This window comes from Lycorma delicatula, chromosome 3 (genome assembly GCF_047948215.1).
Source record: "Lycorma delicatula isolate Av1 chromosome 3, ASM4794821v1, whole genome shotgun sequence".
Classification (NCBI taxonomy): domain Eukaryota; kingdom Metazoa; phylum Arthropoda; class Insecta; order Hemiptera; family Fulgoridae; genus Lycorma; species Lycorma delicatula.
This window is the reverse complement of record NC_134457.1, coordinates 62081923-62107440: the sequence shown is the minus strand read 5'-3', so window position 1 is coordinate 62107440 and position 25518 is coordinate 62081923. Positions and strand designations below refer to the sequence as shown.

General features: G+C 30.6%; 1 protein-coding gene across 1 annotated transcript; it reads right to left on the bottom strand.

The window, feature by feature from the left end:
* Positions 1 to 5916: 5916 nt before the first annotated feature.
* LOC142321637 (uncharacterized) lies at positions 5917 to 19800 on the bottom strand. The gene is made up of 4 exons (XM_075359891.1): positions 19436 to 19800; positions 15750 to 15891; positions 14476 to 14613; positions 5917 to 9258 (listed from the first exon to the last, which is right to left on the bottom strand). Exons 1-4 carry the CDS (start codon positions 19543 to 19545, stop codon positions 8626 to 8628), a joined length of 1023 nt encoding a protein of 340 aa, XP_075216006.1. The 5' UTR covers positions 19546 to 19800; the 3' UTR covers positions 5917 to 8625.
* Between the last annotated feature and the right edge of the window lie 5718 nt (positions 19801 to 25518).

Here is a 25518-nt window from a genome sequence, read left to right as displayed (position 1 = left end):
ACAAAAAAATTCAAAATTTGCTTTATACTTTTTAGTAATATTTTAGTCATTCCTGTACAAAGTTTTTGTAATTTTTTTACTTCAAATTGCTATCAGATTTGTCATCTGCGACCTCAAAATCCCTGCGTAACGGTTTTGCAATTTTTGACACCTGCACCCTTAATCATCTTCCCCATACAGGAAGATGTTTGCAAAAGTAATGGTTGAATACTGTATTGTCTTAGTAACTGTGCAAAATTTCATCAATAGGCAATGTCAGGAAGAATGTTAAATTAAGAATGCAAGATTTGAGGACAAACATGAAAAAAAACATTGCGAGTTAAAATAAAGCAAGTAAAAATACCTCTTAGTTGTATAAATCAGCCTAACAATTTTTTTTAAATTAATTTGAATTAATTAAATCTCAAAAAGAAACATTGCTTCTTTGGTTAACGAAAGTCATATGAACTCTATTTTGGAAGTAAAATAGATCAGGACAAGTTTAGGTCACTCAAATCTCCTATAATTCCTATGCGACTTTACTTAGAAGTTGGCTAAATGGGAAATCATGAATATGCATTTAGTGTTCCTATGGTATGGAGAGAGGCTAAGAACACTTCATCACAAGTAAATTCAAAGAATCTGTTGCATATTCTAGTCTACCTTTGGTCATAAAATTCTATTCCAGATAGTAGAGTTACCTATTCCAGGTTCACATGGAATTTGGAAGAAAATATTGATGATGAAGAAGGCTATGATGATTTACAAAATAATGAAGAGGAAGAAGCTTCAGATTTCCAAGGTGAGAGCACTAAACCTCACAACACTAAAGGAGAATTTAATGATCTGGTTTGTGAGGTTAATTTGTTTAAGATGCAGTCAGAGTTTTGCTTCAAGGTAAAAACACTGGAACTGTCTTGATGACATTAAAATATATTTTTTTCATGTTAGACAACAAGAATTTCAACATCTGGTCTCCTAATAGGATAATATAATATACCACAAAGATGTAAACTCTTTATTGAATTTATAAGGATACATCACAATCCTATGGAATGGAGATTGTTTATAAATTCCTCTAAAATGAGTTTGAAAGCCATCCTCCTTCACAACGGAAATTAGAAACTGTCAAGTTCTCTTGCTTATGCAGGGTAAATTGAGATGTATGACAATATATCAGGCATTTTTAGTGGCAATGATACAGTATGAAAAGTATTCTTGGCACATACATAATCTGAAAATAAAATAATGAGACTGGTTCAGAAAAACTTTTTATTTACAATCCAGTTTTACGTTGACTCAAGGAGTCGACATAAAAGTTTTCCTTCAGTTTTACTGAAGGAGCATCATGAATCAAATCAATACCATGCTAATTTGTTTCTTTGATAGTAATGACATTGTCCATAAGGAATTTTTGCTTACAGAACAGACTGTAAATCAATATGTTTACAGAGAAATTCTTGAAAGACTGCAGAAAAGAGTTGCCCACGTGAGAACAACCATCAAAGACAACTGGATGTTGCATCATGATAATGCACCTTGTCACACTGCATCTCAATTAATGAGTTTTTGGCAAAAAAAAACATTCCTGTAGTTCTTCAACCACCTTATTTACCTGACTTGAGTCCCTGTGACTTTTTCCTGTTCCTGACTTTAAAAAAACACCATTTTGAAACAGTAGAAAACATTAAAAAAATGTAACTGACCATCTGAAGAATATTCCGGTTTCTGTGTTCAACACTGCTATGAAAAGTGGGAAAACGATTTGAAGCTTTTCATGGCTTCCCAAGGGAACTATTTTGAAATAGTCCATGTATAATTGGATTGTAAATAAAAGGTTTTTCTGAACCAATCTCATTACTTTATTTACCGACTTTGTAAGTGCAAATCTAAAGATGATAGCCTTTTTATTAGGACTGCAGCTAGGTTTTATTAAGTACTATTTTGTTTCTTATGCGAATAGGGCAGTAGACAGGAAAAACCATTAAATTAAAAATGATTGGCTGAACAAAGAAGCAGTCATAGATAGACAGGAAAATGTTATTTGTCAAGTTCTTGTGAATCTGCAGAATATGTATCTTTCACCATTATACATAAAACTTATTTTGAGAGAAGTTTGAACATATCTGAGAACATGGCAAGGATATCATTTCCCAGTACTACTAAATCATTCCTGGGCAAAAAGAAGGTTGAGAACCATGCAGAATTGGTGGGTGGCTTTTTTTTGGGTGAAAAACTTTTGTTATCGCCTGGAAAACAAAATATGAAATATAAATACAAAATCTAATAGAATAACAAAAACTAAAACAAAATAAAAACTTAAAGTAGACAGATAAAAACAAAATCAAAACAAACTAAAACATTAAAAACAAAGACAAAATAAAAAATTTTAACTAAAATGTTAGACACAAAACATACAACTACGTAAAAAAATCTAAAAACACTATTAAAAAGTATGTAAGATATTAGTATTCAAGAAAAACAAAGTACCTGGTCCAAAAGTTCCCTATTATTGCCCAGGATTTGATAAAAATTCCTGGCCAATTTAAATTTATGATGCAAGGCTGCATAACATACGCATTCCACATTTGTATTCATATTTGACTGTGCGCCACACAGTCAAGTGGCAGGTGTATCATATGCATACTGCTGACATCAGATACCTGTGAGTAGCCCTCGTATGTCCTCTCCACAATCAGCAGAAGACCACTTCCTCACGATGAATTTTCCTGTATAAGGAGTCCTATGGCAACACAGAACCTTTAATGTGTTGAAGTTTGCTATGTACCATATGAAGAGTGAGTTTTATATATAGTTAATAAAGTTGGATGAAGTAACACAGATAGTGAAGCACCATTGACTACATTCATCTTTAGCAGTGGGATCTGCTAGTTCGTTACCCGGAATCCACACATGGCTAGGGATCAGCAGAAACTCACTTTTTTGTTGTGATTGTTCAACTGTGCAATTGCATTGTAGATTTTGGTGACGATAGGATCTCTGGAATAAAAATCCTCTTAGGCTTGGGGAGCACTACATGAGTCGCTACAAATAAGGATATGATGGTACTTAGGGTTAATGATAATCAAAGTCTTATTTATAGCATACAGTTCAGTAATAAAGACACTCGTAATACCAGGTAGACTGAACATATAGGTTCAGTCATTAACAATAAATGCGCATTCAATGGCATTATTGTGTTTCGATCAATCTGGGTATATTACTGCATCTGGGTTTGTCTTGGAGAGAATATGGTGAAACATTTGTTGAAAGAAAGTCAGTGGCATTGATTCCGTATTGTATATTGTGAGGTCAAACATAAATTTTATAAGGTTGATTTTCCACAAAAGTATATGAACATTGATAAATTAGAAAAATAGAACATGCGTCAACATTCATAAGGTGCAGTAAACGTCAGGTGCAGTATAACATGGACAGTCCTCACATCTCCAAAAATAAGAATTTTCAAGGAATGCGTCAAAAGCCAGGTGATTTGGTTGTCTCTTAAGATGGATAAAAAAAGATGCCAAAACCTGGTTCCATATATCCCAAAGTGATGGCTCACCACAGTCAACAAAAATGCTTATGACAGGGCTTGATCTAAAGGTACTTGTAGAAAGCCGAAGGAAAGCATGATGTACAGCATCCAGCATTTTAAGCACAGTATTACACGCTGAAGAGCAGGCTACACAACCATAATCTAAACAGGAATGAACTAATGAATAATAAAAATGCAACATACATGACTGATCTGCACCCCAATTGGTATTGCTAAGGACTTGCAGCATATCTAAAAGTTTGGAACATCTTGTTTTTAATTCTTTGATGTGTTTGAACCAGGTAAGGCAGCTATCAAAAAATAAACCTAAAAATCTGACATCAGGAGAGATAGCAATTAGCTCTCCACTGAAAAACTTGCGGAATGAAGAGGTCCTGCAGGCGAGAAAAAACTACACATTTTGTTTTCTCAGGTGAAAATGTGAAACCAGTAACCTTGGACCAAGCTTCAAGGCAAGATACAGTGTTCTGTAGTACACTCTCCGCTGTGGCTGTTGAACGGAACAATATATATATATATATATATATATATATAGCAAAATCAACAAATAAAGAACACGAAACATGCATCTGCACACATTTTGTAATACTGTTAATGGCTATAGAAAATAAGGTGGCACTGAATACACTTCCTTGAGGTACTCCATTCTCCAAGGTGACGCTAACCAAGAGAAAATCTCCAACATGAAGACGGAAAGGCCACTCAAGAAACCCCTAATAAAAGCAAGCATATTACCTTAGACTCCCCATTCTTTGAGGGTGTGTAGAACACCACGTCACGTGTTGAACGCCTTTCTGATATCAAAGATAGCAATGAGGTGCTGTTGTGTTAGGAAAGTGTTTTGAATAGCTGGTCCTTGTCAGAAATCACTGTTCTAGGCATAAAAGGCCATGTCTCTTCAAGTATCATGTAAGTTCATGGTTCACCATCCTCTCCATTGCCTTGCATAGGATGCTTGTCAAGGCGATAGGGTGGTAGCTTGAGGGGATGACTTTGTCATTACCAGGTTAAGTACTGGTACGACAGCGGCTTCTGACCAGATGGGTGGGAAGACTTGTGCAGAGAATAGATCATTATAAACATTCAATAGATGTTGTAACGCCGAATGAGGAAGGTGTGACATCATACCGAGATGAATGTTGTCAAGTCCAGGGGACGTGTCATGCGAGTATTTAAGTGCATGTGACAACTTGTTGAATGCGAATGGAGCATTTAATTCATTGACCGAATAACCAATGTTCAATGATAATACTTCCAAGTGTATCTTGTACCTCTGAAATTTGTTACTATATGATGAAGTGAGAGACACTGAGCAGAAAGTATTTGCTGAGTAGTTGCCACTGCTGAAGATGATGAAAGGAGTTCTTCATGAATAAACTCAAGAATAAATTGTTTTGGTGACTAACAAATCGCATGAATATTTTTCCACACAGTAGACATGGGAGTAGTGTGTGAGATCATGTCCATGTATTTCCTCCTGGCATCTAAAAATACCCAACACGACATACCACTCTAGCCTTAGGGTATAAATTTAGATGTTCATCTGTAGGCCTACAGTTAAATTTACATAGTGCCAGCCGTCGTTTGCTAATAGTGTTTTGGCAATCATCATTCCACCAAGGAACAGAAGGACGTCTAAGGATTCCCAATGTTTGTGGGATATATCTATTAGCAGTTTTAAGTATCATGGACATAAAGGAGGAAAGCTGATCAAGGACGTCCGCACCACCATCATACTGTGATGGGAAGGCTTTATGGTAACTGTTCCAATCTGCCTTTTCATCAATTCATCTCCGTGGCTTTTCCTCACCTCACGGTCAACATTAAAAGCAGTAATAATTGGCCTGTGATCACTGCCATGAAAGTCATCAAAACAGACCAATTAAAACAAGGGAATAAACTCAGTGAGCACATGGAGAGGTCGATATTGGACAATATACAAAGTCTTGTCTCACTCTGTTTCATATTTGCTAGAGAAGAGCAGAAAGTTGAGCCCCAGGAAATATGTTGGGCATTGAAGTCACCTACTATTAACAATGGTGATGGGATTTGCATGAGGAGATTTGACATTTCTAGAGCATTGAACTCTGAGTTCGGTGACAGATATAAACTGCAGATATATTATTGAAGACTATAAAAAAATGGGATGTAATATTCTCTAAAATTATAAACATGGCATTCACATTTGGACTTTTTCTAAAAAAAACCTTGGTGATGTAAGTGATGAGCACGATGAACACTTTCACAGACATATTGATGATGAAAATATGCTACCGGGAAAAATTTAGATCACATATGCATGTTAATTACTACTGAAGACTAAGAAGAAACATTAAAGAAGCTGAATGCAGGAGAAAACTAAAAAAAAAAAACTAATGTTAAATAAGATAATATCATCTAATATCAAAATCATATCACAATGTTATAGGCTACATAAATCCTTAAAAAAATCAAGTTTTCTTCAAATCTATGTTAAATTACTAAAAATCCCTGGTCTCCATCAAATTTTGGTTTGTAGATTTGATATTGGTGCAAAAGCTATATAAAACACACCTTGGTGGATGCATTTAACAGAAAAAAATTTTTTTTTTTGTAGACCAGTGTTATTTTTTAACATTTCCTAATTAAACATATACAAATATATTGTCATTATACTACAAACTATCTAAGTACCTAACCTACATACACTTGATAAATTACATTTCGACAATTAATGGACACCTTATGACTGAGCATCCTTTAATAATGCGAGTTACAACAGGATCCAGGCTCTGTCTTAGTTGACTTAACTTAGTTATATGTGCCTGCCCTGATCTTACTTATAGAATTGCCTTAATTTCACAATTACATCTAATTACTGAATAAGATTTGTTATTTTTAATCAATATACTTTTATTCCATTTTTACTTAACTCTGCCCTTCACTTTGTTCACAAATAGTGATTTCTTAAACAATAAATTACATGTAATTGACAGTCCAAATATCTTCAAAATATAGTTTCAAAATATTTTTAATTCATTCAGTAACATAATCCTTTTATAATAATTATATGCATCTAATGGTACAAATCTTTTTTTTTCACTTTTTTCAAATATTTATTTTTTAATAATATAATGAACATATCTAAAACCTTCACTTTAACCAGGTCATTCTATTAACTTTAAATGAATTTTATAAATATACTAATAGTCAATATGTATTGTATAACTGTATGATTGACTTATTGAAATATGCTATAGAAACAGGTGTTATTTACACCTGCTTTTTCCTTTTATAAAATATAAAATCCTTAATAAATATAACTACTAGTTTTGGTAAAAAACCCTTCTTTTTATCTATATAGCTTTAAAAATAAATGTTTAGTGTTTCATATCAAATCTTTACAAATTAACAGTACACTTACAAGCTTCATTATTTCTAAATAATTTCCAATTGCAAAAATACTAAATTTAAAAATAAATTATTCTACTTCTCAACACCTAATGATGGCAAGTATAAGCTAGTAATAATATTATAGAAATGTTTTATTTTTATATATTTTTAAAATAATCTTGTGATGGTGTTGTAGAGTGTATGTGCAAGGTATGCAAAGTAAGATTTAACTGTGCTTTTAAATCATTTGTATTAAGAAAAATTGTATCTCAGTTGTTTAAATAAATAAAGACAAACTTACTTTCATGATACATTTCTGCCCCTATTTTTTAAATCAATTTTTTTTTAGTTTTGGGATCAGCTACTGTTATGGTCATTAGCCAATAATAAATTCAAGCAGCATTAAATGAAAGCTACTCTACTGTTCTTTAACTTTACTTATCTATGGAGAATGGTTAATTAAAAAACATTTTAGCTTAATTTCAAACTTTTGAACTCAAAAATGTTGTCACTGAGACATTCCAAGCATTTTAGAACCAATATGTTGTAAGAAATTGAATTTATCATCTTACCTAGGACACAAAAAGGTTAACTAAATACTACAGTTTCTTCAGTTACAAGTTAAAATGGCAAACTAACATACAGGTTTTAAAAAATCATAGTTTTGTACAGCTCAAGATTTTTCCTAAATGAATGAATTATTACTGTGTACTGAGTGGGATAATAGTAAAATTTTATTTTTACTTTTAATCAAGCCTCCCGAGACACAGCATAAATCGTTTTGATGAACAATATGGGGTAATGAAAAATCAATATAACTGAAATTAACTTTGAAATAGTAACTAATTTTATTACAAATAATATTCATAGATACAAAAATATAACAGAATCACAAATAATTATGCTAAAATATATATATATTATACCTTGTTAATGATAATTTCTTGTAACAATAATTACAAGAAAAAATAAATTTTATTTAACTTATTAACTGAAAACGAAATAAAACTTGAATTAAATATGTAAAAAAATCTTATCTCACAAAATGTTTTACAATCTTAAAAAATTTCAGGATTTTTTCTTTTATTTTAGGTATCTTTTGTATGGTTGCCTATTAACAGATTGGTCATGACACCCACCAGAAACACAAACAAATTGGAAATATTTACTTTCTAAAAAAGTTGTAAAAAGAAAACTGTATAAAATAGTTATTAAGATTAACTGTATCAAATTTCAGAAATGAAATTTTGATAAATCTTAAATTTGATTTTATTTACCTTGATAAAGATACTAATTATATATATTTACGTACATAATATATGAGTATTCATGTATTTAAAACTAAAATAATTTTCATATAGTCTTATTATTACACTGTTTTTTGTTTTAAATATGTTTATGCCATGCACTATACAATTTATAAGCAACTACTTCAGCAGTATATCTGTAAAATTGAATGTATATATATTAAAATATAATAAAGGCAAAAACATTGCTGTTATAGTTAATTACATTTTATGAAGTGTTTTTGTCAAACTATACTAAGTCAGACTGAAATCTACATCATCACACTCAACATATTCAATATGAATATGTTACTTCTTAATAAACTATAATTTTTCAATCAGCATAATTTTCAACAAATTTAATGAAGAAAAAGATAAGAGCATTCCAATTTATTTGGCATTAAATAAACAGCTAAATAAACTAAAAGGTTATTTTTGTTCAAGCAATTTCATAATAGCATCTAATTTACTGTTTTGAGCTATTTCAATATCATTTAATCTCTTTTCTAGCTTATTTGTTAACATTTCCTCCATATCGTTTATACGTTTATCAATATAATCCTTCATTATTTTAATATAATCATCAATATTACCATTACTAATGATATGAACATTATTATTTTTATGATTGTTAATCAGATTAGGAGAGGTAGTTACAGTTGCTGTCACAGTTTGTTCAGTGTCTTTATATATGTTATCACTACCGGTACTAACCAATGTCTGTTGTTCAGCTTTATTCATAACAAACGGTATTAATCTCATTAAACATTTTGACATACTTCTACTAGTTTCTCCCAAGGGTTTTAAATATTCACCCTCAAACATTTTTATTAACACATGCGGATCTATTGCACCACTATTATCAATACTGCTACCACATTGTTGTAATAATTTTTTACAATGCTCTGCTTTTTCTGAAATAGGTCGACTTGACTCTTTTAATATACTATTAACGTTTGATAAATTAATTCCAGCAATCTTTACTTCAGGCAGTGCAATTTGTTTTACAGTGAACATCAATCCATATAACCACATACTGTTCTCATTTTTCATTCTTGCAAACTGCAACATAATGAAAATATTTTAATCTTATAAAAATAGCACACACACACACACACACACACACACACACAGACAGAGAGAGAGAGAGAGAGAGAGAGAGAGAGAGAGAGAGAGAGAGAGAGAGAGAGGGGGGGGTAGATAGGGGGGGGGAGAGGGGGAGCGGAAGAGTGAGAGGGGCTGAGTGAGAGGGGGAGAGGAAGAGAGAGAGTGAGAGATTCTTTGGGTTTGGCAAAATACTTCTTTCAGCTGAACATTAAAAAAGGTGAAAAAAAATGTAAAAAATGCAAAACATAGTCTTTTAAATGAGGGTGAAATTTCACCTAAAATTTTTATCTCACTAAATGTTCAGGTGTGGTCTTGGCAAATAGTTCTCATAGATTTTAATATTAGTAACATATATACTGGTACATTGACAACAAAAGATAAGAATAGAGAACAAGGTTATGAAAGGTAGATGTCATCTTATGTTTCTAAAGTACAATTTCAACTAAAAATAATAAATAGTAGCCTACTAAACAGTTCATGCTGAAATGAATTATGTATAAAATGATGCATGAATAATTTTGGGCAACATTACTTTAAAATTAACAGAAACAATAGATATACATTGCCATTATAAATGGCTTATCTTCACTCTAAGCTAACCTTATCTCAAACGTGGCCTTTTTTGCAATAAATAGTATCACTATATTGAAAAATGAAATTAACTTTACTCACACTAGATTACAATTATCCAAATTTTACTACAGTAAGCCAGTATACTCGCCAACAGAAATAAAATTTTCATCAAAACCTAAGATTTTTAACTGCTACAGATTGACAAATCCTATTGTGTAGTATTATATATATATGGTGTATATTACAGAGCTATAATTTCTTTTTAATCATCCAGCAAGGAAAATGTTTTATTTCATTATTCTCCACATGAAGAAATAATAAAAGTTTTTACTTATCAAACAGTCATTATGCTAATTTTGAACACTTTATTAAAATAAGTAACTGGAATGTAAGAGTACAATTCTATTATATTCCTTTTTTTGTATGGGGTTTAAAAAAAAGGATTACTCTGATGTGATCATTATCTCTTGACACATTTCAAGATAGTTTACACCTTAAATGGCACTATCCCCATAGAAATAAAGTGCAATTACATTAGCACAACGTACTTCTCACCCTATCTTTGAACTGAAGTATATTAACTATTCAGTAGTGATAACATCTACATTACTGGATGTAGGGCAACTGCATCATTAACAAGTTCATTTAACTTGAACCAAACTTCATTTGCCCGCAAGATATATTAGAATAATTCAACATCACCCTTTTTTTTTATTGCATATTCCACACACAATTAAAGTTGCACGTCTGGAATACAATGTTAGGATGTAGCTGCATTGATATGCCTGAATAGATAAGGTTCATTTAAAATATTTTTTTCAAACTTTTATCAGACGTTACTTTCTTTTTCAATGTTTGTGTGGCTGATTTATGAAGTGATTGATAGGCATTTTTTCCACCAGTCACAAATTTTGAGCTGTTAAAGTTGACTGAGTGAGAATAGTAAAGTTATAAATTCTGTTTGCTCAAATCTTTTATTAAAATTGTAAGTTTTTAGTGTGATGAGTATTAAAGAAACAATATTCAAACATTGTCTAACTTTTGAATAATCACGACCATACTATTATCGATTAATCAACATACTCAGTACAAAAACTCAACACACTGATGCAGAGACTAAAAAATGATGTTCAGAACATTTCAGAAGATATAAAAACAGAAATTCAAAACCTGAAACCTCAGAATATCTTGTAAAAATACACTATAACCAATATAAAGTATAATCAATATTGAAAAAAAATATATAGAGAAATAATAGAAATAAACAACAGTAAATAATGAGAACAGTAGGAACAAAATTCAAATAGAATAAATTGCTCTGGTATTATTCACAGATTAATATCTGGAATGAAACTAGTACAGATGAATATGTTTTGAAAGTGAAGAAAGTACTGGGATCAGACTCTTGAATAAGACTTCTGAAAACTGGTATATGTATGAAAACAGGTATATTAACTCCGCTATAGATATTTATGTGGAGTCTGGGAATAATATTGACTACTAAATTCTATTATTAGCTAACACAGAATTAGTTATGCAGAACCACATATGACAGTAGAAGTAAATAAGCACTTTAGTGAGGTGAGATTTGGATAAAAGTTTTACACAGGTTAGACTGTAAAGAACCTGGTGATAAGATTCAGATTTGTTATTGAGAAGGGCACCAGATATAATTTTATCAGAATTCAGTGGAAATTATTGATACACAATAAAGATAATATATTTGAGACACAGAGAAGATACAAGGATGTCTGATATCTGTTAAAACCAATCATATTCTTACTTATTATAAATGATATGGATACATTATGCAACTTTAGCAAATGATAGTATTAACAGTCTTAGATAAGACTTTTCTTGAGTAACATTAGCTACTAGAAGAGTAGCTAATGTTGAGCTACTAATAAGAGTTTATAGGGCCCAGCAGACATAAAATTGTGATTTAAAAAAATCATAGGCGTTGAAATTTTGTGATATGATTTTTTAAGTACTTAGGAATAAATTTTACCACATCATTCTAGTCAACCGAGCACTGGGAAGAAAAATCATTTGCTAAAAATATTTCATATGAGGCAAAAATTCACACCTTTAAAACAGATTCCAGGTCACCAACCTGCTATCGCATACAAATACAGTATAGGAGAATCTGTGAAAAGTTCCTTTTTTTTTTCTTAAGAAAGGTTTCAATTTGTCTACTAAAGCTACTCAAGTAGCTTTTTAGATTTGTCTACTCAAGTTACTTATTGTACCATGGTACTAACCTAATACTAATCTTTTTGTTCACTGCAAAACTCCATTCTAAACATATGCAAAGGTGAATACAGCTACCTTCAAACTGATATCCAAAATTGTTTCTAGGTATATAATTCAAAGAAAAGTATTTTTTCATTGAAATAGAGAAAGAACTTGAAAAATTTTATTACTTAGTGATAGAAGTTTTACCAATTAAGACATAGATTACAACTATACACTAGCTAAAATTAAATTTAATACGAAGCAATAAAATTAAATCAAATATTACCCAAAAATGGGTAATTTACTGAATATTAAACAACCACATATTACATTACTGCCAGCTAAATTCTGTTAAGTAATTTTTGTACTACTTTCTCTGCTACTAATAATCTATTAGCTAAATATTGTGTGTATATGTGTCCATCCAATAAAATCATTTAATTTAATTAATTTTTTTTCTCTTTCATAACAAAAAAATAATGTTAAATAATTAAACAATAATATGTTACAGTATTAATGACAGAGATTCTAAATGAAAATAGAGAATAAATTCTGTTATTTTTCAGTTACGATCAATGAAAAATGTTCATTAATACGAAGGCAACTAAATAAGTTAAAGGGCATTCATTCATGAGTTTATGGGTTCTGTAAACACAGCAATAAAAAAAATCAAGCACTAAAAATGATTATTTTTTATTTTCAACACTAAACATAGTAATTTTGTTGTATAATGTTGTTACAGAAGTGCAATAATATTTCCTCGACAATAAAAACATTCCTTATTCCGACTGGTATATATTAATACATGATACTGTTCAGCCAGCACAAGAATAAAGTTGCGGTATGAGACATGTGGAGGAAAGAAATAGTCCCATTCATCTATCTGTGTCACACACATACGCGCGCACGCATGGTAGTAGCTTGCCATTACAGCATTCTTTAGAGCTCTATTCTAATAGTTAGACATGCTATTTCATGGATAACAGAGGGAACTGCCCCAGCATTTTTTAGGATGGATTGAGGGAAACTGTGGTAAAACCTTGAACGGAGCAGTTCCACAAAATATACAAGTACAATAAAATATCAGTAGTAGAAGTGATAAAATTTCAAATTAAATTTTTAAAATACAAACACATGAAACAATATTAACGTAAGTTCAAATATCGATACTAAGTACAAAAAGAATAACAAAATATCTCACAATTCAGAAGGCGTTACCGAGAATTATTTGAACATATATTTTTTGAATACAATGAATGAATGGAGATTCAAGGATTTTTTGATTCTTTAATTAGCGTTATTTAAAATTCACGCAAATTAAATAAATTGATGGAAAATGTTTTTTTAAAATGGTTCAGTAATTTATTAAAAATGGCAATGGTAGCATAATAAGGCCCCCTTTCTTGTAAGCTGAAGTATTGTGTTGAATTATATGAAAACACAATACCATTATCAGGTTTGACAGAGCTGGATTTTATTATTGTTTAAGAATAGGCAATTATTATTTTATCATAGATGACACAACCGATTAACTTGTCCATAGGTATGGACATTCTAAACATTCTAATAGTCTAAATTTTCTAGATATTAGGCCTACATGATGACATTGTGGGTTCCAAATGAATGACCTGACAGTTCATTATTGTAACTTGAAAAAATTTTACAATTTCATGGAGCCTCCAAGAAATAATATTATATTCCAAATAGGAATATATATAAGAATAATAAATATTTAACAGTAATGACAAGCTTAGCGTTTTATGAAGGCACTTTAAAGCAAAATACACTGGTTTGATATTTTTGCAAACAAAATCGATTCAATCATCCCTAGAGAATTTGTTGCCTGACAAAACATTCAAAATTTTGCTTTATGGACAACAGAAATATTAATATTGTCATTAATGGGAATTCTAACCTTGCAATTAGCAATAATATATCTACCTGAAAGGCACAATTTACCCATTTTTTTGTTTTACCCATTGTCACCCATGTCACAGTTGTATTGAAGTTTATAGTGAGGTCTTATATTTTATTCTTTTTAAAAGAGGAAATTTTAACTATTTATTTATGGTTAATTAAGGTATGACTTTAACCAACTGTAAGCAATTCATCTGAAATTAATGAGGTCTTGCTTTTCATAGTTTTACTATAAATTGTTGGGATGTATAAACTACAAATATTGAAAGATTACTGCAAGATATCAGATTTCCACTGACAGGATCAAATACTGCAACTAAACAAGTAAATTTTGACATTAATATTTAGTTTACCCCTTAATATTTTTTCAGGTATGTTAACTCATAATTAATTAATAACAACAAGAAACCAACAACCTAATTGGATACACTTTATTATACTAATTACCTTAAGTGTGACCTCTTGGGTTGGTGGAAGCATTGATGAAGCAGAATATACTGAGCATCCTTCAAAATCATCCATATGCTCTGCATGCACAGTATTTGTGTACTCTTCATAATTGCCATAGCACTCTATTATCCTAGCCTAAACAAATAAAAGATCAAATGTTCAAAAGATTTCAATTCATAAATAGTTACTCTCAAGAGTCTAGAAAGAATTACATACTAAATATTATTATACCAGCCAAAATCTTCTACATTTAACTTTTTATTAATAATTACAATCACATAGATTAATGATCACTAAAGCGATGTGAGATCAATCTGATCCCAAACAAACTGCACTGTACAAATTACTGTATTAACTGTATTGCTGGCACAATGTTGTATTAATTATCAATTGATTATCTGTGATAACCAGGAAGAGGATCGTGGATAATCCAAAATCATAGCCAAATCGCAGTTATCCAAACATAATATTTAATAAAGTAATATGTGTTAAAATGACCTAATATTGTACTGTAGTACAGTATTTACATGCAATTTACACTAAGGTATAACAGTAAATAATAAAATACCATACACTAGACTACATTATTACACACCCGGTAAAAGTAAAACAGAAGTTTATTCAAAAAAACGTATTACCATATAACAAATTTTCACTATCACTAATACTGTACGTAAATAGATTGTACATGCAGTACTGTATGTACTACAAAATGCGTAACAAACACTTATTAAAACTATAGTAGTTAATGAGAAAAAATTAACATTAAAAAAAAATTGATTTTACTTTCTTTTTTGTTTTAAATAAGACACAATTGACTGTTGTTTTAGCGACTGAAAACGCTTTCTTTTAACTGAACTTCGTAGTGCATAGCACAGTAATACCACACAATGACTACTGTCCTACCATATCCACAATGAGCTATGGTATAGTGTTATCATATTCAAAACATTCATTCAAATAACAAATGAATGAAGTTGCAAAACTCCACAGTATGATGAAAAAACTTAAATTTTTAGTTTCTTTATAGGTTTTTAAACTTTATTTTCTTCAGAGAGGCATCACAGTTAAGTTGCAACAAGATTAAACCACTTGACAATAATCTGGAGTTATCGCTGATAAATTTATTTATGAAAAGGGAGTCCCTTATCATGGTAAGGGTAACTTATGTTAATAAATTAGATATCATTTAGCCACTTTATATAGAAAAAATGTATAAGAAAAGCCAGACTTAATAAAAAAATAACATGATTTTTTTTATATATGCTTACCTCAGATACGGTATCTATTCTTGTAATTACAAACTGTGACTTCTTATCAAGTTTAACATATATTTTACAAGGCACAGCTTTCGGTCCAGTGAAACTTAAATGAACACATGATTCTACTTGAACAACATCCTCCAAATCATAACTGAAACAAAAAAAAATTAATACTGGTAGACAAAACAACTTAACAAATAAACATTGAGAAAAAATGTCTGATAAAATTTTACAAAATAAATTACAGTTACATCAGGAAATGACTAAAATTAAAGAAAAAAAATTTATTAAATGCACTTAAATATTTAATTCTTTTGTAGGAGTACTAGATTATAATCAGTATTAAAAATTATTGAAAGTTGTCTTTTTAATAAAACAGTTGCATTGTAAGATAGAAAATAAAAGATATTGCCTTAAAGATAGAAAACTTATCATCTAAGAAAATGCAGTTAATAGTAATAAAGGAAGATTGGTAAAAAAGGATGGAGTGAAATAGAAAATAAAATAACTTTAGAAAGGTAAATATAGTATGTAGAGAAAAAGATGAGTACTGGCGGGGAAAAAGTCACAATTTATTAATAACAGGGATTTGAACAGAGGACTGTTTTCATAAAAAGAAAATAGTAGGTAGATATTCATAAAGAAAAAGCAGGTATAAAAATGACAATTTCAGAAATTTTGGAGAAAAACAAAATAGAAAATTTTGAAGGTTACACTACAGTAAAAATTCAATTTTAATAATACTAGTTTAACAAAAAAAAAAAAAAAAATAACCCTAGTAAGACTGATAGAATCATCAATCCTAATTGATAGCTTTATTTTTGGAATAAACAAAAAAAAGAAGAAAAGTTATACGACTGGTATAGGCCCAATTTTAAAAGTAAACAATAGTAAGTAGCAAAAAGTGGATAATTAGTTAATTAGTCATAATACAGAAAACATTTGCAGAAATTGTTATTTAGATAGTATATTGGAACATGTGGATAAATATGTAAGATAAAAGGAATCGGTACAAGAAAGAAAGGTTCTCATTCAAAAAAGAAGACTGATATTACCAAATGCTGATTTATAAGTATGTTGTTGAAATCTTGAATTTTTTAAATGTATGTCTAGTATACTCATACATTGTAACACGTATAAAGTAATTTTCTAAAGAGTGTCTGCAGTTACAAATCTTAAAAATTAGATGGTTGACAGTCAACAAAACAATTAAGAGTTAGATTTGTAACAAAGTTTCTTGTAGAAATAAGAAAAACGTTTTTTGGGTCAAACATTGAGACAATTATTGCTTAATATCATATTACACTGAAGAACAAAAGATAATTTTTTGTCTCACGAAGAAAGATAAGCAATTCTGATAGTATTTTTTCTCCTGAATTCATATATGATAGTGCTTTTTCCCTATCACGCAAGGTTTCCAAGAGACAGGCATTTATAATTTCAAACATTTTAATACTTTCTGCATTCTCAACTATACAATATTCAATATTTGACTGACCTTGTAAGTAAGAAATGACAATTTTCTGCTATATTTCACCTGTGGAACATCCCTCTTGATGGTCCAACAATAATTGGCCAGCATATGAGGATTCCAGTTGCCTTGATACCTCTTTTCCATAGCTGAAAGTGTTCTCCACCCTCATTGCTTACTGCGCCAAGATTTTCTGGGAAGAAATCTAGGTGCAGGAAGTGTACTTTTAAGGACATACTAAAACTCAAATTTTTATAAGATTGTTGACAATATCACAGTAATTTTCCACCTTTCGATTTCCCAAAACCACGGTAATTTTCCACCTTTCGATTTCCCAAAAAAATCTCAAGTAAATTTCTGAATGTTTGCCAAGCTGCTTCTCCAGTAGATTCAATAGTTTCTCAAACTTTTCATCATCCATTAGTGATCATACTTGTGGACTCACAAGTATTCCTTTTTTAATTTTTGCATCACTAATTTTAGGAAACTTCTGTTTTAAGTACATGAAACCAGGAGTATTGTCCATGGCCTTGATGAAATTCTTCATTAATCCTATTTTGATATGTAATGGAGGTAGATACACATTTTTCGATTACACAATGGATCATATGTTTCATATTTTTCTGTTCAGATATGAGTGAATCGTGTTTAGGCCATTCTTTTCTAATGAAATGATTTTTTCTGTCCCTACTATCCCATTCACACAAAAAAATAATACTTTGTGTTGCCAAGCTGCAGACAAAGAATAAGTGAAAAGCCTTTTGAAATTTTAATAGCTAAAAATTAAATAACATTAACAGCAACCTGATAATCATATTACATACAAAAATCAACATTATGCTACACTTAATACAACACTAACTCACATCAACAGAAAATAGTAAAAAAATAAACATAGCACAATCATACACGTAATAAAAAATAATTCATAATTGCAAAAGGCCACACATATGTAATTTCTGGAACAAAAAACCAGAACGCCATCATTCATAAAATAATGTTCCAGAAAAATATAAACTTAATTATTTTGAGGAATCTCGAAGTTTACAAAAATCTGCAATTTTAAAGAAATAATGAATACATAAAAAGTATTCTGAAGCAACAATTCGCATTTGTCAATTTAAAGACACCACAAATATGTCACTTAACAAAAAAATCTAAATATTCTTCATACAAACAAAAAAGGACCACATCCTAACAAAACTTAGCATTATGATGTATACAAACCTAAAACAATGCAAATTTAATGAACAGCTGCAATTTAAATCTATTCAGTTAATCAAACACATTTAAGTTTCTCTTTGCAACTCAAAAAACTGCCAATAATATCTTCAGATCGAACCACAATCTAAAACAGCAATACTACCGCTGAAGGGAATTTGGAAGATTAACAGAAAATTGGGGAAAAAATTTTTCAAATCAGTTTCATCATTAAAATGTAAATTCTGTGTAATACTCAAAAAGGTATAAAAAAATCTCATCTTCCTCCATTTTTACTGGATTTAAATTATTTTACAGACAGATGCCCTTCCTGAAAACAACCTACTAAAGGATGGGAGCAGAATGATATAAATCAAAATGTCTATTAACTTTCATTATTACTTAATATTAAAGTTTAAATGAGAAACAGTGTATTCACATGGTTAATGTCAAACATACTGATTAAAAAATAATAAATCAATGATCATTAAATTTGTTGAGCAACATATTACTTATTTGACAATTAATTAATTACTTTTCTACAAAATGTTATTTGGTGGGAAGTTTTTTTATAATAGCAAAGCAATAAATTTATGTCAACTAAACAAATAAAATTCAACTTCAATTTTATACTTCACTTTGTTGACATTTTCGGTTAAGGAAATTTTAGAGATCTTTGAATAATCTTCAATAATGCATGATGTTCTATCTATTCACAACATAACTTTTAAAACTGATAAATTATAACAGTTAACAAATTTTAACTGAAAAATTACACATACAGGACAGAACAGTAATAATCTCTTCAAAAATACTATGCATAAATTATGTATAAGGTTGCATTGTTGGAATTATGATGTTTTATTGTAGAACAGAAACAAATTTATTACAATTTTACAACAGCTAAAATTAACACTTTCAGAGGCAAAAAAGTAACAATGTTAAAAAAATGATCAAAAATTATTTTTTAATTAATAATAAACAGAATTTAACTGCATATAACAGCAATTTACTAGATAAATACCTATGCTTTGAAGAGAATTTGACAGCGTTTTTCAAATCCTGACAACCAGAGTCCACAACCCAAGAGCAATTAATTAAAACGCCGTTTTTTAAAGAACACTCTAATTCCATTTACAATGCTAATGAAAGTTAATTAGCTAATTCTGCTCTTTAAACTCAAAATTATATTAAACCACAACACACTCCACGCATAACCTCAAAGTAACAACACATTCACCTCCTTTTACTTCAGTACGACTACAATTTAGAATAATAAAGTATTGCACACGTATAACAGTGTAATAGCCACCAGGGTCGATATCGTTAAAAATGTAATTATAAAGAAAATAATCGATGAAACTGTTATCAAAAATAAGATTAAAACGTATCTTTTACAAAATATTTTGGTAAAATTAAAAATTTTGATAAAACACAATGAGATATTTTTTCGTATTAAAAAAATGGAAAAGGTAGTTGTAGTAAAGACGGCATAGAAAATGCGCGCATATATAAAATTGTTTAAAATTTAAAAATAAGAAACGCTATTTCTTGTCCACTTTACACACCGTTTAACAGTTCAGAAATAAAAAAAAATCCCTATGATCCTATAACTTCTGGAGATATTTCAGAAAAATGTAGCATTCCACTAAAAAAAATTAGTTAAGATTTTCTTTATTAAAGAATTTTAAATTATCATCACAACTTCCTTGTACCCGTTATATTTTTAATATCTATATTTTTTTTAACCTAATAATTATTTTCTCAGTAATTTTATTTTATTGATTTCTAGAATAACTATTTTGATGGTTATTTGTGTTAAAAGCGGACATGCTACATGCACATTTTAACAGGTTTTCTTAAATAATACATGAAAAAACTGGCAGGCAAGTTCAATCAGGCTTTTAATTAAAATCACTGATAATGTAGTAATAATAATTTCATTTTTTTCATGTGTTCCTCTTGAACTTGTCAACTTCAGCAAGTGGGGCTGTAATTTTCTCACATCTTTTTTTTCAAATAGATATTTATTTACCTATTAACAATGTGGCTGAAAAGTATGTTAGATCTAAATTATCTACTCATTTATCACAAATCATAGTGGTGTGTTTTGTATTTTATATATTTCATTCCATAATGTTAAGATAACATATTTTTTTGTGTATATGTGAAAAATATTTTGTTATCAGTGTTGATGACTGAGTTTGTTGACAAATTATTATTTGTTATTATGTTGGGCTTTTAAGGATTCTTATTTTGAGATCCTGTTTGAACAATGTTGTGCAGTTTAGTTTACATATTCCAGTACAAAACAATCATAACCCACTGGGTTGGTCTAGTGGTGAATACGTTTTCCCAAATCAGCTGATTTGGAAGTTTAAAGTTCCAGCATTCAAGTTCTAGTAAAGTCAGTTGTTTTTACATGGATTTGAATACTAGATCGTGGATAACGATGTTCTTTGGTGGTTGGGTTTCAATTAAACACACATCTCAGGAATGGTCGAACTGAGACTGTACAAGACTACACTTCACTTACATTCACACATACCATCCTCTGAAGTATTATCTGAAAGGTAATTACTGGAGGCTAAACAGGAAAAAGAAAGTACAAAACAATCAAAGAAAGGATATACAAATCCCTATTTTCTTTTGTAGAAGGTGAAGTCATATTTATGTACATTATGCATTTTATGTAATTTTGAGTTCTTCTGTGTAGTCTTTACATAATAGGATTTGTTAAGTAATCTGTTCATTATACTTCTAAAACTAAGCATGTTACATGAGGCTGGGAAGTTCTTAACTATACTCAATCAAAACACTGATGAACGCGTCTAACATTGATGGTTCTCTATACGTTTGAATATCTTCAAGTCTAAATACATGCTGATCAGTATGTCAAAACATGGTGGCAAGTTTTTAAAATATAATATTTTCAAATTACATGCAAGTTGGGATTCCAGAAATCTTTTTCATAGTTAATTACAAAGTTCCTTTTTCAGTGAATCTGTTATGATATACTTTTGCATTTATCTATGCAAATTTCTCTAAGCGTCTGTAATTGGATAATCTTCTGTCCTCACTATTTGCAAATGTCTCATGAATTACACAGTATAGTTTAATATTATTAGGCCCTGAGCAGAACTAAGGAGATAACTACTATTCAACTTTTACATCAAGATTTATTTCACTTCCTGCCTCATAATAGAAATTTATTTTTTCAGATACCTGAAAAGAGGCCAGATTGATTGAATTTCATCCATGATCTCATTACTGTAAATGTTACAGTAACTCAGGTGTAAATATTAGCGGTCATGACAATGTCTTTTTCTGAATTCTAGTTTTTACGACTTCTACCTGTAAATAAATCCTGACCTTACTGTAAATTCTATTTTGTATGTAATTTAAAGATTATTATTATTATTGAAGTTTTATTTTTGTTGTCATTATTCTTCTTCTTCATTACTATTATTATTGTTATTTATTTCTGATTATTATTATTCTTATTATCACTGATTTATCTTTTTTTATGTTATTAAACTAAAAAATTGTAATTATATAAACATTTTCAATTGCTGAGCTGTGAACACATAACAATATTGTTCAATTGAGATTGAGGAAAGGTAGCCTCACAGCAATATGCTTTCCAATCTTTACCTATAATTATTGTTATCTCAAACTGAAAACACTTTTTTTGCCATAACAAATAGGTTATGTCCTCCTTATGTTCATCTTTCTTATTAAACACTATTCTGTAATAAGACGATTCAATCATTCAGTCCATTTAACATAATATCAAGAGGTGTCTGAAATTAAACGATTTTATATTAGAATTCTGATGAGTTACCCAAATGATATCAGAAAAAAATTTTCAACATATCAGGAATGCCCACTATTTATTCATTGGCAAAGGACTTAAAACTGAACTGTGGAATGCCATTTCTACTCTCATAGGTCAGCTTTAATCCAGGTTTTAAATTAAATTTTTACTAAATAAAACCAGAATAAACTCACTACTCATGTTTTGTAAAATTACATTATTTTCCAGCGCTATTCTACTAGTCATGTTTGCAAATGTACAGTGAAATCATTTTATCATGCACATTATTTGTCTTTAGCACACTGACATTGAGTAATCAAGAGTAAGAGATGAATTCATTTAGCCCTAGTGTCCTACGACAGATGTAAAAAATATGGTGGGAAGGTTTGGGCATTCCTTCAGGAAAATGATGGGATATTTCCAACATTTGCTTAAGACATTTACCAGTTGCACATAACTACATTCCATGAATGAAATCAAATGAGAGTATCTCTATATTATAGTCTATAGTGGAATTATAATGTATAATATCATGGATGTGGACAACAAAATGATCACACTGTATTAATTAATGTCTAATGTATAATAGAATCTGTACTTTTTCAGCTGTTTATTTATATGTTGATCTTTAAAGACAACTTTCTTTGCAAAGAATCCTATTGCGCAGCATTAATCATTGTAGCAGGTGGTGCATTATGCAAAAAGAAAAAATGTTTGGCCTATAATATCGATTTGGAACAGAGATTTTTTTATTTCTCCATTATGAGAACAGTATAGTTAGACTAGTTTTACAAAGAAGTTGGCATGTTAATAAGTATGTTGCTGATCTGTCAATACCACATAAAGAAGTTGTACAAATGACAAATTCTTTGCAAATTGAGATAATTTTGAAAAATATCCTACTATTTCTCTTGCTAGAAATAGCTGGAAAGATTATATCTTGGAAAGGAAAATTTAGCATCTATTAAAATTAAAACTCACTCCAAGCTATTGAAGTGAGACTTGGTAGAAGTTTATACCTAAGCTAGGATGATTAGGAGGAATGATGGATATCATAAAAATATACAACAAATTGCAATAGTGAAGGATGCTTATGGTAAAAAAATCCTCTACTTTCTAAGAAAGCTAAACTTTTAAAATAGAATCTTGGTAACAACTACAGGCAGGAAATTACAGAAATTGATTAACATTTGTAATAGGTATAGTTACAAATTTAGCTACATTAACTATAAAAGAAAGGAAATGTTACAGTCACAACACTCCCTAAAATACACAATTTTCTAGTGCAAATGATCAGCCTAGATGCAGACTTATTTTTTGTGGTTTCAGTTTCTAAATAAATTTCTTTAACCATTTATACAATTGCAAGGAACCTGTCTTTCTGCTAGTGTTTTCCATACTTTTCTGAGGATGCTTTCAAAGGCTTTTTTTGCATTAGTATTTATAAAGGTTTGTGTGTGCATATACTTTGATTTATTCCAATTCCCAATTCTTCTTAACTGACTGTTATATGACAAAAATTAAAGCAATTGTGGATCTTTGAACAGAGTTAATGGCCATCAAAATGAGTTGCATTTCATCTAGCTAGAAACACATATTTGCTTGTATTATGAGAGGGTATTCTCTAAAAGCTCATTAAGAAGAAAATTTAGATAGCATCCCCTAAGAATCAATAGTTACATTATGTGAGGTCACTTCAGAATTTTCCCTATTAAATTGCAACAGATGTTTATTAAAAAACAAAGTTGAAAGTTTGATTTAAATGTAGCGTGAGGATTGCTTACCTCATGCAAATATGGTTGTCAATACTATTATGTGTAAATATTGCTTTGTCTCTGAACAGTATTTGGATGGCTAATGCATTATTTTCTAGCAGCTACAAGTTCCTGAAAGTAGTTGATTCTCAGATCACATCACACAATTTTCCAGATGTTGAAAATGGTATGGTAGAAGACTTTTATGATGTAACGTTCTTCATATTCTAGTGTGCAAAATATGCAAACATGCAAAATCTTCATCTACGAGGGTAAATCAAATACAAATGAATTTTATTTAAAAAAAAAAATTATTTACTGAAAAATAAAAAGGCAAATGTAATTTATTTTTCTACATAGTTTCCTGCTTTAGAAATACATTTTTCCCAGCAAGAAGGAAGGTTTTTATCACAGCATCGTAGAAGGAAGCTGGTTGCATAAGGAGCCAATTGCACACGAATCCCTCCACACTCTTGTCATCTTTAAATTGTTGCCCTCCTAGAGCTTCTTTAAGTGGCTTAAACAGATTAAAATTGCAGGGCGATATGTCCGGGCTGTAGGAAGGATGATCAAGTTGAGTCCAGTGCATTTCTTCTAGTTTTGAGACCGTTAGAGCTGCAGGTATGGGGCCTGGCATTGTCGTGGGGGATGGCCTCTTGAATCAGTTGGTCTCGTCTTTTGCCGTGATATGCAGCCTTTACCTTGTTAAACAGCTCGCAGTAGTAAGAAGCATTGACTGTATGTTGCTCATGCAAAAAATCAATCAGCAAAATGCCTCGCGACTTAAAAAATGGTTGAAAGAACCTTGCCAGCTGACAGTCGAGTCTTGGCTTTCACTGGGGCTGCCTCCGTGTTTCTCCACTACTCCATACTGGTTTACTTTGACTGGGGAGTGTACTGGTGGACCCATGTTTCATCGCAGGTGATTCTCCGACTCAAAAATGCATCACCTTCTTTTGCAAACCTTGCTGCAAGCCTCTGACAGACCTTCAAGTGTCTCAACTTCTGATCTGCGGCCAAAAGGCAAGGGATCCATCTGGTATATATGTTATGAAACTGTAGGTCATTTGTGATGATTGCTTGACAGCTTCCATAACTTATTCCGACCTGTTCTGCAATTTCAGATAATCTCACCCGTAGATCATCTTCAAGAAAGCCTCGAACCGCATGAATGTTTTTGTCTGCAATGCTGGTCTGAGTAAGACAATCATGTTCCTGATTTTCCACTCGTTCTCATTCTTCCTTGAACTCTTTATGTCAGGCAAACACATGAGTCCTTGACAATGTTTGGTCCCCGAACTGTACATTCAATCACTGAAAAATTTCCATCTCTTGAACTACTTCATGAGCACGAAATTTTATAATTATGCATTGTGCAGTGGAGGGGTGCAACTGTTGGTCCGACATCGTGAGGGTTACTGACGAATTGGTTGGGAGTGTGGAATGGTTGGCTCTCCCCACTTCTAATGACCCTACCCAAGCATACTAGCACGGGCCCAGTCCTATCAACCGTAGACGGTCAGGAATAAAAATCCT